Source organism: Chelonoidis abingdonii, chromosome 7 (genome assembly GCF_003597395.2).
Source record: "Chelonoidis abingdonii isolate Lonesome George chromosome 7, CheloAbing_2.0, whole genome shotgun sequence".
Classification (NCBI taxonomy): domain Eukaryota; kingdom Metazoa; phylum Chordata; order Testudines; family Testudinidae; genus Chelonoidis; species Chelonoidis abingdonii.
The window spans coordinates 95968134-95982489 of NC_133775.1; the positions used below are offsets into that span (position 1 = coordinate 95968134).

Sequence of the window (14356 nt, forward strand, 5' to 3'; positions counted from 1 at the left end):
GAACTATGGGATAGCTACAGGATAGCTACTCACAGTGCAACGCTCCAGAAATAGACGCTAGCCTCAGTACATGGACGCACACCGCTGAACTTTTGTGCTTTGTGCGGCTGCGTGCACTCAACTTTATACAATCTGTTTTACAAAACCGGTTTATGTAAAATCAGAATAATCCTGTAGTGTAGACATACCCTCAGGCTCAAACAGCCCTGTTTAGCATGGAGTTGATTAGACTTGTTCTGAGCAGGTTTAATTGATATGATACTGAGAACTTCCCACATTGCTAACCTTACTAAAATGGGTCTGGCTGAACTAGTGTTAGCGATGGTGGGAAATGTTAAAATTCCCTAATGTAGGCCAGACTTAAGCAAATTAATATAAACTGTTTTAAAAGCCACCCTCGCTTAGTAGCTGCTCTTCTTTAGCAGGTTACTCTCTTCCAGGTACATTAATAGTTTATTCTTTTACATTATTACTAATAATATACTATAATTTGTTATGCACTGACACTGTTTGGCTCTGTTGAGGCTGCAGATACAAACACTTTATGCCCTAAAGGTTTTGCAATCTACACAAGACAGATGCAGGGTAGACAGGACATACTGAGATGATTAGGATTTTAAATATGTTGTTATTACTACCTTTGACTTGCTTCCTGTGGACAACATGAAAGAAGTGAATCCTGATGGGAATTGCCAGCCACTTTTACCTTGCAAGCCACAAGGGACAGTAATTCAGTCAAGGAGAAGCCATCCAGAATCTCAAGCCGCAAGGGGAAGTAATTAAATTTAATACACTGTGGCTCCAGAATGAAGATCTAGAGTCTGTCAGAAATTATTGGTTTTCACGGTGTATGCTGCTTTTGCTTTTTCCCTACTAGCAATCGTTAAATGAACGGCACAACCTCCTGTCTAGACAGCGGGAAGATGCAAAAGATCTGAAAGAAAACCTGGATCGCAGGGAAAGAGTGGTTTCTGGTATCCTTTCCAGATACCTGACTGACAAGCAACTCCAGGACTACAAACACTTTGTTCAAGTTAAGACCTCTTTACTGATTGAACAGAAAGACCTTGAGGAGCAGATTAAATTTCTTGAGGAGCAGCTGGAGAGCCTCGAGAAGAGCATCTTGCTCTGATGCACAGCAACAGGGAACCCGCTTTCAGGAATGGAGGATTTGGGCATTGTGTTGGAACTCCGTACATATTCACTGCATTGCTGCTAAGACATGAACATGGATCAGTTTGATGAATTTGTATTAGTGTCGATAAGTGCTTGGAAGGGTTTTTCTCTTTGGATGAGCTGAATGACAAAATCTTACAGTACGTAGCAGATTGCATCTTGAAAATGACTGATGAGACATGTCACCCTTATTAATTTGACATTTTCCCTTCTCCCTGTCATCTGCCCGTCTGTTTCCAGACTGACATCATCTCAATAAAAGAATCATAAAAATATTTCCTCTTTGTGGGTGGGTTGAATATTCAAAATAAGAGATTATGTGGGTGTTTGAATTGTGAATTAAACACAGGATAAACAACTCCAAAGCACACTGCCATGGGCCACTTAGTGAAATTCCTCCGACAATGTAATGATAGCTGTCCCCAGTTAATACCTAGGAGTGACATGTAATAATGGAACATACTGTCACGGGAAAAACACTGAGCTCTTTTCATCAGCACTAATCCCCCTGGCCTTTTGTGACTTTGCAGCTGTAGAATGCAATGGTTATTTCATCTGAATCTGGGTGAGATGTTCAACAGAAAACTCATGAGGGCTGCAGGAAGAGCTGTGGGCATGGGTTCCCGCAGGCCATAGGGAAGTATTCAGGGGTGAAGTTGACATAAAGGGATGCTCTTGAAGATGGTAAATCCAAAAATGACACCTACCCGAGCTATCTGCAAAGTCCACGCAATGCTTCCTAGGTGACTTCTTTTTCAAATGATTGCGACATGGTTTATTTGTATTTCTTCACTTAGTGCCAGTCACCCAGCATTATTGTGGACCCTGCCATGAAAAATCACTGTGCTGTGATACAAAGTGGTTGAATTTCGAAGAGTTTTTGTAAACCATGAGTTTAAAAACAAAAAAAAAAGACGGGAAAAGTTGCTTGACAATGTCCTTTTAAAATAATATATATTGAAGGTCTTTCAAGTGATATTACTCTATTGAAATTGTTTCATTTAATACTCCTTTATCACTAGGTGTATCAGAGGTAGGTTCCCTGAACATCAAATGAATCTAACTGGAGCATCTAACTGGAGGGGAAGGCAGGTCTTGATGTTTTCACAAGTGACAGAAGTCACCAAGATTTGTTATACTGAGAAAGGGAGACAATGTTATCCCCTGCATCAGAAAGGAAGGCTCCTTGGGTCTGATGCAGCATAGAAAATTTTCATGGTTGATGCTCATCGACGGGGCGGCTCTGTTTTTTGTCGCCCCAAGCGCGGCAGTAAGGGAGCCTTCGGTGGCGTGCCTGCAGGAGGTCCACTGGTCACGCAGATTCGGCAGTGGTTCTGTAGGTGATCTACCGATCCTGCGCCTTCAGCTTACCCACCGCTGAATTGCCACCAAGCCTATGGGACCAGCAGACCTCCTGCAGAAACACCGCCGAAGGCTCCCTGACTGCTGCCCTCATGATGACCGACATGCCACCCGCCCCCACCTCCTGGCTTGTCACCCCAGATATGCGCATGCTGTGCTGGTGCCTGGAGCCGCCCCTGCTCATGGAACTTTCAGACACGCACAGCCAGTGTTCATAGACCCGTGTTGCAAATAAAACTCACTATTAATTATCATCCTTTATTTCCCTTACCAAATATTGTGGGCGGGGGCGTTCCTTCAGAGTTTTGAGATTTCCCTCTTCACCTATACATACTGCTCTCTACCATTAAATACTTCATCCAATCACACGTGGAGATGGCTCTGTGGGACTGGCCAACCCTCATATCTGTCAGCGGAGGTTACTAAAGCATGAGAACAAGATACCCCCTCTAGCAAGTTCCCACTCCTAGAGGGTCTGATTTCTGATCTTCCATATTACACTGCCGCAAAGACTCTCCCACCCATCCCCCTTTCCTGATTTGCTCCAGCTTTATCTGCTTTTCTGGGATCAGCTGCAGTGTGGTGGCATTCTTCTATGTTGGCACTTCAGTAAGGGCATACTAAGCACAAATTATGTGGGATAGCCCAGCAAACAAGATGATTCATCGTGTCCCCCCACCTGCCTTTGTTAGCAGGTTAATCTTTATTTTGTAGAATTGATATCAGTAAAAAACTCTGTTCCTCTTGGCTCATCTTGAACAAAAGTCCTCCAGACTCAGAGGTGAGATGAGTAATTAAAAAGACATGTTCTCATTATTTTTCAGTTCTTGCCTTGTCACATGACTTGCTGAATGTGGAGGATGTCTGGTTACTCAGTATGCAGCTGTACAATAAACAGAACCATGGTTTGGTACAGCCCAAACACCAATGAAATTGTGCTCAAAGAGGAACTGGTCTCTGGCTGTAGAACTTTGACTCTCACGTTTTCTCAGAGGGAATTGCTTCTAAAGCTCAGCTCACAGACAGGTTTCACAACACAGAGCGAAAAATACTGTCAGTGACGCTACGAAGAGTCTTTGCTGCTATAATAAGCCTTGCGTTCAATTCTTGAAAGTCTATGACTCACGTACTGTGTGCTGCCTGTCTTTTAAGTGTATTTGCTATGAGGCACAGAACTGCTTGGCCTAGGAAGCAGACAGCAGTGAGTTGAAACCAAATAACTTAAAGTTTACAACAGAAATAGTTATTTAACAGTCAAGAGAGCTTGATATCCCCATCTTACAGAAACACGCACAACCAGGAGAGGGCCTGGGCAAGGAAAGGTCAGCGAGGACCCCTGAGGAATTTTACTCATACTTCCAACATGGGAGCTGGGGTGGGTTTTGAGCCTCCCCCCCTGAACAGTCAGGTGGCTCCGATCCAGATGACCTACATGGAGCGATGGGAATCCACTAGAGGCCAGGGCCATCTGTACAAAAGATTACTACTGCCCATCTTCCTGCAGCTCTTTCCCCTGTAATCTTCTAAAGGAGTGTTCCACAGCACAGAAGGGGCTTAGCAGAAAACTGTGAAAGCTTCAGGCTCTATGGACTTTGCAATGGATCTCTTGCAGAACTGGGAATGGGGCCCATCCTAGCCTTACCCTTGCAATCCACAAAGCCCCGTCCACATGAGGGCCTCCTTTGCATGAGCAGACAAGTGCAATATCGCCGACGCCAACCATTCAAAAATAATAATGCATCAGGTCATGTTCTAACCGGTAATAATTTTGGTTTTGTTTTTTTTTTAAATTTGCCATACTTTAGTATTAGGATACACTCAAGCCACATTTTCAAACTTTCATCTGCAATCATTTTTCTTTGTAACCCCATCCCCCGACCTTCTTTTTAATAAATGAAAGCAGATTCTCACATATTCACAGGATTCCAAGAGCTGGGGCTTGAAGAAAACCACCAAGTAGCATGAGACTTGTGATAAAATTGTGAAAGCTGGTGACATGGCAAGTAGTACAATCTGCCCCCAAAATACTATTCTGGTCTTATGTCCAGTCCAAATTGTGTCTGCCTTAGTCATGGGACTAATTTTAGTGAACTCAATACTGGTATTAGCAGAATTTGAAAAGTCAGTAGTTTGTTTTAGACTCTATATGAATTTTTTAAAGAGATGTTATGTGTTTCAACTGAATATTTTAGCACAATTTATCAAAACTGACTGTGGCATTTTTAAATGTTTCTTTCCTCTCGCTTCCCAAAAACTGGTTTAGTGTAAATTAAATGCAGATGATATTTCTATGCATTTAAACATTTATTAAGCCATGTTAGTACTTTGGAATGTTGGTTATGTTGAAATATAGAATTATGGACAGAGAAATAACACATTTTTTCCAACCTTCTGCTTCATTATTGTTTCATTACCTGTCAGTAGCAAACACCCATCATCATTCACAGAGATCCTTGTACATTATTGTACGTACATCTTTATACAATGGAAGAATAAGCATCAATAAGAAAACGCCTTCCTGTCTGATGCTGCTCTTCTAGACAGACAGAAGGTTTTTATACAAGAGTGTTTCAGTGCAATAGATAATGTGACAGACATAGCAGAAAATACATCAGATGTAGATTATTTTCAAAAGCATTTTGGTCCTGATTCTCCTCTCACACAATCAGAGGTAACTCCACTTAAGTCAATGGAGTTCCACCAGGATGAAGCCAGTATGTGAGGAAAACTAGACCCTTCGTGGTTAAATTGACCTCTCCTGAAAGGCATTTCAAAAGGAGTGTATGATTTACCAACAACATGAAGTTCAAGGTACCTTAAAGATCTCCATCTCTCCGCTATCAGGTGATTCATGCCACACATTTAGGTTCAGTAAAAACAAACCTAAGTAGTAATACAAATATTGTAAGTATTTTAAAATTCTAACTAAATCAGTTTTGGGTTTGGATTGAAACATTTCTGTTGCATTGTTTGCAACTCAGGTACTATAGCCCTGGAATCAGAACATGAGACTGAAATTAACTCATTAGGTTAGTTTCACTGTCTAGGATGAAGGAAATACACAAAATAAATAGTAGAAATGGTAATAAGTAAATTAGGCCCTAATTCTGCGCACAATTCTGTACATTAACTCAGTGACACTACTCAAAGTTAAGCATATGCATGAGTAGTTGCAGGATCCAGGCCTTGGTCTCATTAGTCTAAGGTATTATTAATAACCCAAAGAAACCTTTTACTATCTAAAGATTTAACATGACAGTTCCCCTTCAGAAGTTGACTTTAAAAAACACCTACAAATTAAATGTTCAAGGAATGGACAGTTCTGAAAGATCATTACGCATGTTCTTGTTAAACCTATTGAATTGTTTGTATGCATATATATCAAGAAGTTTGATTTGAAGGTGCAATGCTTTTTTTCTTTCCACAGCTGCTCCTTTTACAGAGATGTTTGCCTGGATGACCACTGTAGTTCAAGTTTAACTTTATTAGAATGAATAAAAGTTTTAAACCACTGGAAGTGGTGAAGAACAATGCCTTGCCTGTCAATTGGCAATGCAACCACATGGGTGATCTCTTTGTTAAATGGAAATCAAACGTATAGTCCCTTTCCCAATCCAAGAATATAACTGTAGAGGGCTGTTTATAAGATGTCTGCTTGATATTAAAAGCTGGAACTTGCTTGGTATAAATAACAACAGCTCAATCAATCCCTCCCTCCCAAGGCATCCTGAGGCAATGATGTAGCTTTAAAACTACCAGAAATTAAAAGGGTATTCTTCTGGTCTTTCATAGCAGATGTGCAGTTGGCTTGGGTACTAGGCAAATTCTCGCTCACTCTTAATATTTTGGTATTTGCACATAGTGCTTGATAGACCTATCTTTACAACTACCAAACTTTATGATATGACAAGGCCTTAATGAACAAACACTACAACTGATCTGTTGTCTAAAAAGTAGTTACAGTGGCAGTGCCATGTATGTGCTATTTTTATTTCTCCAAATTCCTCTGTCATGTCTCTGTCTAGGTCTCAGGAAAGTGTAAAAGTGCAAGTGTTGATGAAATATGGGAACAACTTCTAAGTAGACAAAAAGGAAACCGCCTCTGAGGAGCATTAGCAGGTGTGGAGGTCAGTTGTTCTTACATTAGTGCCCGAAGTCCCATGATAGCAGTGGGGTAGTTCAGACTGCACATATGAGGCTAGTCCTACATTCCTTGTACATCTAAAATTCCCACTGTGGGCTGGGGTGTTCTGCTTTAAAGTTAGGGTTAGGGGTATAGCTGGGGATATACATTTAGTCTGACCTCAATGAGAGGTACAGGGATTCTTTTTTAAAACCTGCTTGGCCCAGACCTGAATAATTCTAACAATAGTTTAAAGGCCTATTAACCTTCCCACAAAGAGCAATCAGCTGCTTGCACTCACCATGCTTTGCCTTTCAAGTAAACAAGATAAATACAAATACCACCTCATCCCAACAGTGCTACGCCTCTGAGTCTCACTGACCTTGCTCTTCTAAGGCATGGAGAGTTCCAATGTGTGTCAGGAAAGTTTCCATAACCAACAAAGGGGAAGGAGGTAGGGAATATTGAAAATAGATATTTTTAGAAGAGGTAGGAAAGATTCTTTCCCCCTCTCCCCACTCATTGACCCAATGGCAGTCCACAGCCTCTCATCTGTTCACAAGCATTACCTGTGCGAGGTACCAGTTAGCTCTAAGTAACGAAGCCTTTTACTGTGAAAACTGTGACCCTCCAGTGTTTCCGTCTACATCCATCTTTTTCACTCTGGCTCTGCTTAGGTAAAAGCTGGGAGCAGAAAGAAACAATGTCATAAAAGGACCCAGCATTTCTGCTTTCAGGGTCCAACAGTTCTCTGAAACTGTAGATACTGAACAAGGTCCCGATTGTGCAAGCCTTTCTCCTGAAGTTAGTAGGTGTTCTGCCCCAAACCAGCACACAACTAAAGCTCTGTGCAGTGCAAATAAATACACCTCCCCCACACATTCCTAGTGGTGTTACCACATATGATAACCTTCCACCTCTAACCTCTAATTTGGGTGGCAGCCATGGATTGCTTCAGCAAAGATAGTGACTTTCGATCTGCCAAGTAGATTAAGGAAGTCCCAGTGCCTCTGATCTTCATTCCAACTCCTGTTCAAAGCACTGGAAAATTACTGGTTTGCAGAGTTGCAGGGTATTGGCACCTCACCACTGCTAGACCTGCTGGACTGCTTCTTACCCAAAGAGGAAGTTAGATAGGGGAAAATGTCAAGAATGAATCCACTCACTGCCAGAGGGCTGAGCGAGGCACTGCAGCAAATCCCCAATGCAGTCCTACAGAACTCGCAAAGTGACAGAATAATCAAACTCCAGCTGAAGCCTGCTACCTCTCACTTGGTTAATCTGCAGGCCTGGTTTTTCCCACAAAACCCAAACAAAGGAGTGGCTTCAGCCCACTGCCCAAGAAAAAGTTGTTAGTAGTGCCCTGTAGTGAGAGCTTGCCTTAGGAAGGTTCCGTTCCTTGCATAAAATAAACATAATAGATAGTACTAGCATAGTGGGCAGGAACTAATTACAGCTAAATACAGATACAAAGTACTGGTTGCAGAGAGTGATGTGAGGCGAGGAGGAAGGGCAGACATAATTTTAGGTGGGAAAAGCCTTCTCTCCTTAGGAGAGCAGGTTGGGGAGGGAGGGCAAGGAGTGTTGGTGACCACCACAGGATAGAACCATCACTGTATCAGCATGAGCCTAGCGATGGGAGTCAGGGTTATGCTGGTGGCATGGGAATAAATATGAGACTTCTAAAAAAAGACTTGTGTTCACTTATGAGCTGAATTCAGACCTATTGAAGTAACTGGGAATCTTTCAATTGACTTCAGTGGGTGGTAGATCAAGCCTGGATGCACAAAGGCAGCAATGGACTCCTTTTGGCCAAGCCTCATTGCCTGGAGCCCCACTTAAGACGCTTTCAGTTGTCTGTTTGTCTAGTGTTCTTTGCAGGATCTGCAATGGGTCTCCCAGTCCTAGGCACTAGTGTGAATTAATGAGGTTCTACAGTAATTATTAAGTGCAATGATGCCCTCTGCTTTGGGAACTCCTGGCAACATTCTGACTGTAAATGAATTCTAAGCCAAGAGTAGAACACAACTAGTCCTCAGTGCCCAGAAGGGAGCCCATGTCTTAGACTGAGCAGGCAGTTGGACTCATACAACCTCATGGATTAGCACCAGAGGCATCCCAAAAACCACTCAAGAAGCATCAACTGAACTTTACCATTTTCCCCTGAATGTATATGACTTGTCATTGTAACAGAGACAGCTAAAATGTCACAAGCCCCCTGAAGCTGAGCCCATTTGTGGCTGAAGCCATGTACTAAAATACTGTGTGAATTATAGGCTTGGTTTAGAGAATAACAAAGCTCCTCTTTTACAAATATTAATGTGAGGGGGGTTTCTAACAAGCTTTCTGGCCATGACTTCTCCCTATCCCAAGCCACCTCACAGAAGATACCACTTTAAGAACAACTTCTAGTTCATCACTTCCCCTTTCCCTGTCCCATGGCAACTCCTGCTGTGAAGTGGAAAATGGCACCAGCTTCCATTTCAGCAGCCAAGATGGCTGCTGCTTCCTGCTCTGGAGGTGAGTCTCATTTGCTGGTCAAGGATGGGGCTGGTGGTGGGGTTAAGTGGTAATCAAATGCTTTGAGTCAATGTCCTTGGGAGGCAAATGAGTCCTTGCTATTCTATGTATTTATAATGCACTCTCCATCATTAGGTTATCTAAGCACGAATCTGGTATATGGCTACTAACGATACACACACCAGGGCTTGCAGAGACTGGAAGAAACTGCCCAAGGAAAAGCATGTGGGAGGGGTGAGGAACCCATAACAAGCCATCATGTAGCAATAATCTTGGACGCTTGCACATATTGCTCTGTTTTTCCATCATCATTGTGTGGTAAATATTGAGGGAGTGGCCATGCTGAGACCACCTGCTTTACTAAGAAGAAATAGGGTAATAGCTTTGTCATTTAAAGAGTGAGTGACAGCATCCCATATTGCCCCCACCCCGTCCACACAGCACATTACATACCAGGACTGTTCATTTGAGTTCCACGGGAACCCGAATGTCTTGGTAACTCTGCAACAATTGTGAGTGTTTTCTCTACAGGGTCCCCCTGCACACTCTTTGGGGTGCTATTTATGGGACAAAATATCATGCAAGCTGGTCTCCTCATGGTGTTCCAGCTACCCCGGGACTGAAAAGCCATGAGAAGAGCGGTCACTTGTTACTATGCTCAGAAGTGTCACCCTGATGCCTAAGGCAGGTTGAGAAAATGCAAACAAAAGCCACACAGACAGATTCCATGTGCTCACTGGCTACCTAGCAAAGGCCCAATCCTCTGAAATGCTGAGAATCTCCTGCAGAATGCTGAGCACTATTGTCTCCCACTGAAGTCAAGGCAAATTGAGGCCACTCAGCTCTTCTCAGGGTTGGGCCCTAAGAGGCAATCCTCACTATGGGCCTGAACCTGATCAAAGCACTGATCCAAACTGGGGAGGTTGAGCTGGGATCTGAAGTCCAGGACTTGGCCCCGTATCTCTAGCGAGTCCACAGTCTAGCTCAGACTTGAGCTCAAGTCACATAACATTTTGATTCTCTTTTGTTGACTGTTTATTCTCAAGAACTAGAAAGCCGGCCTGGTTTAAATACATAAATACATGATTTACCACAGCAAAGCTGAATGGATTCTTCATTATGTTCATACGCTAAATTCCTGGACTGGATCCAAGCTCAGCTATGTTCTTAGACAATCCAGAGACTTTTATTTTTTAATATAAGAGGGGAGTGGGACAAAAGGAGCAGGGAGGGAATGCTGAGCCTTCCAGACAGTCATGTTTTGGGTAGCTGTCTCAGGCAGGGAAAGCAGCTGACGTGCACCATTCCCTGAATACTACATGTACTCATTCTGCTCACACATATAGCTCTTTTCTGCCCACAGAAAAAGGTTTTACTAACATAATGCTGATATTAACGGGGTATCTAGTTTGTCTGGTTCAGGGGCACCTTAATGTTCTAATCTAAAAGCAGCACATTTCTTCATCACAGTAATAATTACAAAGCTGAACTTAGTGAACTGAACGGGATCAGGCTAACAGCCCTGAGGATTCAAGTCCTTTAATGGCAGGACAAGTACAGCATGGACTATAGCAGTGCAAACTCCCCCCACTCTTGCCAATATGCCTCAAAACCCTGACTGGGGAGAGGCTGACACCTTCAAAGGGCTCCCATTCCAGATCTGACCTGGTCTGGCTTGTGGAATCTACTAAGAATCACAACACAAATTAGTATGGCTACAGCCTTCCTCTTCGACACACAGCAACTTCACTTCCATGTGCCCATCACAGCATGATTAGTGATGCAGGCCCTTTAAATCTGTGCTTTGTGTAAAGCTGGATAAGCCACAGACACTGCTAGCTCTTAGATATGGCTGTCTCTCAAGTCAGCTAGCAGAAGGAAGGATACTACAGGTGCCAAATTAAACAGGATGAAACTATGATGAAAAATCTCTTTAAATGAATTCCAGTAGGGTAAAGTCGCTTTTAAAGACTCTAGTGAAGCTGCTGGGTAGCTTTTCTATGCAACAAGTAAATCTCAGAATAAGAGCAAAATCCAGAAAGGAAGATTATTGCTAGAGGAATTCAGAGCTGCCTACAAAGGCAGACAGAGGGTGTTAACAATGATGGGGACTAACAGGTCATGATCCTGAGAGCAGAAGGCCTTTAGTTTCTCATATGATCATTTTTCTGTGGTTCAGACCGGTGTGCTCTCTGGTCAATGGGAGGTAAATCCCAGGAAATGCTCAACACCTATCAGTGGAAGGCTAGTCCAATAATTGGGGGTGCTAGGCTGAGACTCATGGGCAAGTCACTTAACTTCTCTGGGCTCCAGTTCCTGAGCTGTATAATAGGGAAAATAGCACTTCTCCATCTCACAGGGGTACATGAGGTTAAATACATTAATGATTGAGAGGTGCTCAAATACCCCAGTAATGGGGTTCATCTAAGTATCAAAGCTAGATAGCATTAGCCCCACAGTCACTTCCCCACAGGGAAATGCTTGTGTGACTTACACCTGTGGCTTATATTTTCTCCTCTAGTCTCCATATGGGTACTGTCATTTGTAGACAATGAGTGAATGGTAGGAAGGAGAGATCTCTGGTATGAATGAGGAGTGTGTGTGGGGGGGGGGGTGGAGGGGTCTATGGTAGGAGAAGACCCTGCCTGTTATGTTGAGGTTAGGTATGTGGGGGCTGGGGTTTCTGACACGTCGCATAATGGTTGCAGTGGACCATAGGAAAGGGTCACGGTTTTCCATACAGCAGAAAGTGGGGGGTGGATGGGGAGAAGGTGAGTCTGTATCTTGGGATGGGTGAGGGCATGGAGGAGAGAGTAAAGATTAATGCTGGGCTAAAGTTGGACTCTACTGGCTTCTGCTTCTTCCTTGTTAGTTTCTTGTTGTGAGACTAGATGATGTGCTTGGTTGTGATGTGGGAACCTTCCGGGTACAGTAGCTTCAGCACCATTTTGCTCCCTGCTAGGACCCTTGGTGCCAGTGGGCCCCTGAGCCTTACAGAAGGGCCTAAGAGCCTGTGCTAGCGTATAGGCCCTGTGTGGGGGGAAAACCATCTCAGACTTGTACAAAAAAAACTAGGCTCAGAAAGCTAAACTAGTAACATGAAACACACCTAAAATACCCAAGGGCCAAAGCTGATCACATGCTGGTTGAAGTTTAATTTCATCTGTGCTTAATTGCCACTAAAACCTTCTTTGATTATATTTTTAAAAGCAATGCCTAAAATCTCTCCCTCAAGCACAGGGCTAGAAATATAATGTGCTGTTATATAAAATGTACCTGCATGGGAAAAGCTTATGTGGATCCATTTTGAATATTAAGCCTTTAGTTCTGTCTCTTATAAACTGTAGGTGGGAATCTTACAGCTTTCAGGATTGTCTGAGCAGAGAGGCGGTAAGAATTCTTCCACAGATAGACTCCTCCTGTGCCCCATCACTAGTGCAGGGTCTCTGCTGTTTTGTTTCTTCCTGCAGCAGCTAAAATTTCACTCACATTTTCTAGCCCCTTTTTGTTTAAAGATTATGGACCTGATTCTCCCCTGCCTAGGATCCTGTGTCGTCATTTACAGCTCTGCCATAAGAGAGCACGGTGGGAGCAAAACACCAGGGACAGATTCTATCCCCTGCATGGTTCTCTGGCAGTGGATAGAAGCTGCAGCTAGCAAAGGAGAATTTCTCCCATCACACACACAGTGTAGGGCCACTGTAGTGTGCTGTCCCCCTCAGAAGCCCCAATGCAGGGGAAGTATCAGCGGTGGGATTGGCAGAAGGTGGGCCTGTAGTGATCTGAGCATTGCTTTGTAGCCCAGAGTGCAACCCCAGAGCCATTTCAGTCCCCAGAGAAGCCCAGAATCTGGAGGGCACTAAGGAAGCATAAAGGCTCCCCTCCCCTGGGGTTGCATCCTGAGTCCCTGAGTTGGTAGCATTTGAAACTCGCTGTGTACAGGCTTAGGTAACTACAGGAGCACCAGGGAGTGGAGAATCAAGCCCACATCCCTGGAATGTAAACCGCTGTGTTCTGCCAGCTAACGTCACCTTTCTGAACAGTGCACACAGCCAGAGAGTAGCTCCAGTACAGTCCAGGAGGCACGGACTGATCTTTGGGACTGCCCATCCCCAAGCTTATCCCTACTTCATTCAGGGTACAGGCAGGTACTGACTAGTGGGCTGGTTTGTGGTAGCTCAGCAAAGCAGCGCTTTCCCCTCAGAAGTTGCCATCTTGTGTTCCAGTATCCAGGCTTTCATAAGTCTCCAGCCTGAGTAAATCAATGCAGTAAAGTCTGCCAGAGTCTGCAGCCTGGCAGAAACAAGAGAGCTGAAAGTTGTGGGATGCCTCCGTTGGCCTCAAGGGCCTGGAGAAGCTGAAGTCTAGTGATGACCATTTAAAATGTCACAGTTGTAAACGCTTTCACTGCTGGTTGATAGCTGGCCTGTACCTGATTGAAGCAACAAGGGAGGTGGTATAGAGCATCAGTGGTGGAAATCTTGCTCGGTCTTCTAGCTTTTTTACTCTCCTCTGCTCTTTGGGGAGCCAGAATGGAAGTTTAGGCTGAGAGGAATAGTTGTGTGAAGCGGGAAGTAGAGGAAGCCAGGCAGGATGAGTGTGGGGAGGCCTCTTCCAGAAATGTGTGGTGGGTCTGGGCCCACTTCAACCTTAACTGCCCCCACATCCAGGCCTAGGACTGGAAGATCATACAGAGGGAGTGAGAGAAAGGGACAGGAGTCCCCCCAGGATGGCATGGAAGAAGACCTGGCTTATTTGTCAGACCTCCCAACAATTTGCTCCCTTCCTCCCTCAGATTTCATGCCACACTCTAACCCCCACATTTGCAGTTACCCCGCCAAGGATTGGAGTCCCTTCGCAGCCAGGCACTGCTGCCCTTTCAAGGGTAATGGGTATCAGTTTGAGGAACATGTGACTCTAGCTCCCCCTGCTGGATACGAATGATAATACCCAGCCGTTATGTAATGGCATTTCCCAAGCGATGTACAAACATTAACTAAGATGCTGTCTCTGCAGCAGTCCCCAACCCAAGGTGCACTCGAGTTTTGCCATTTTTTTTTTATCATTAATGAACTAATAGTAAATGAACGTTCCTCAGTATGGTACAGAACACGTGCTCTATTTCCCCCTCTGAAGCAAACAACACGCTCTTTGTGCCTAAACTGCATCTGTGCC

At 44.0% G+C, this 14356-nt stretch overlaps 1 protein-coding gene across 3 annotated transcripts in view; it reads left to right on the forward strand.

Moving 5' to 3' along the window:
* Nucleotides 1–2517, forward strand: part of SHROOM1 (shroom family member 1) — a 73883-nt gene extending 71366 nt beyond the window's left edge. For all 3 annotated transcript variants that reach the window (XM_032769179.2, XM_032769183.2, XM_032769180.2), the window contains exon 9: nt 878–2517. In XM_032769179.2, the coding sequence (XP_032625070.1) occupies nt 878–1132 (255 nt within the window). In that variant the 3' untranslated portion in view covers nt 1133–2517. The remainder of the gene's footprint in view (nt 1–877) is intronic.
* The last annotated feature ends 11839 nt before the right edge of the window (nt 2518–14356 follow it).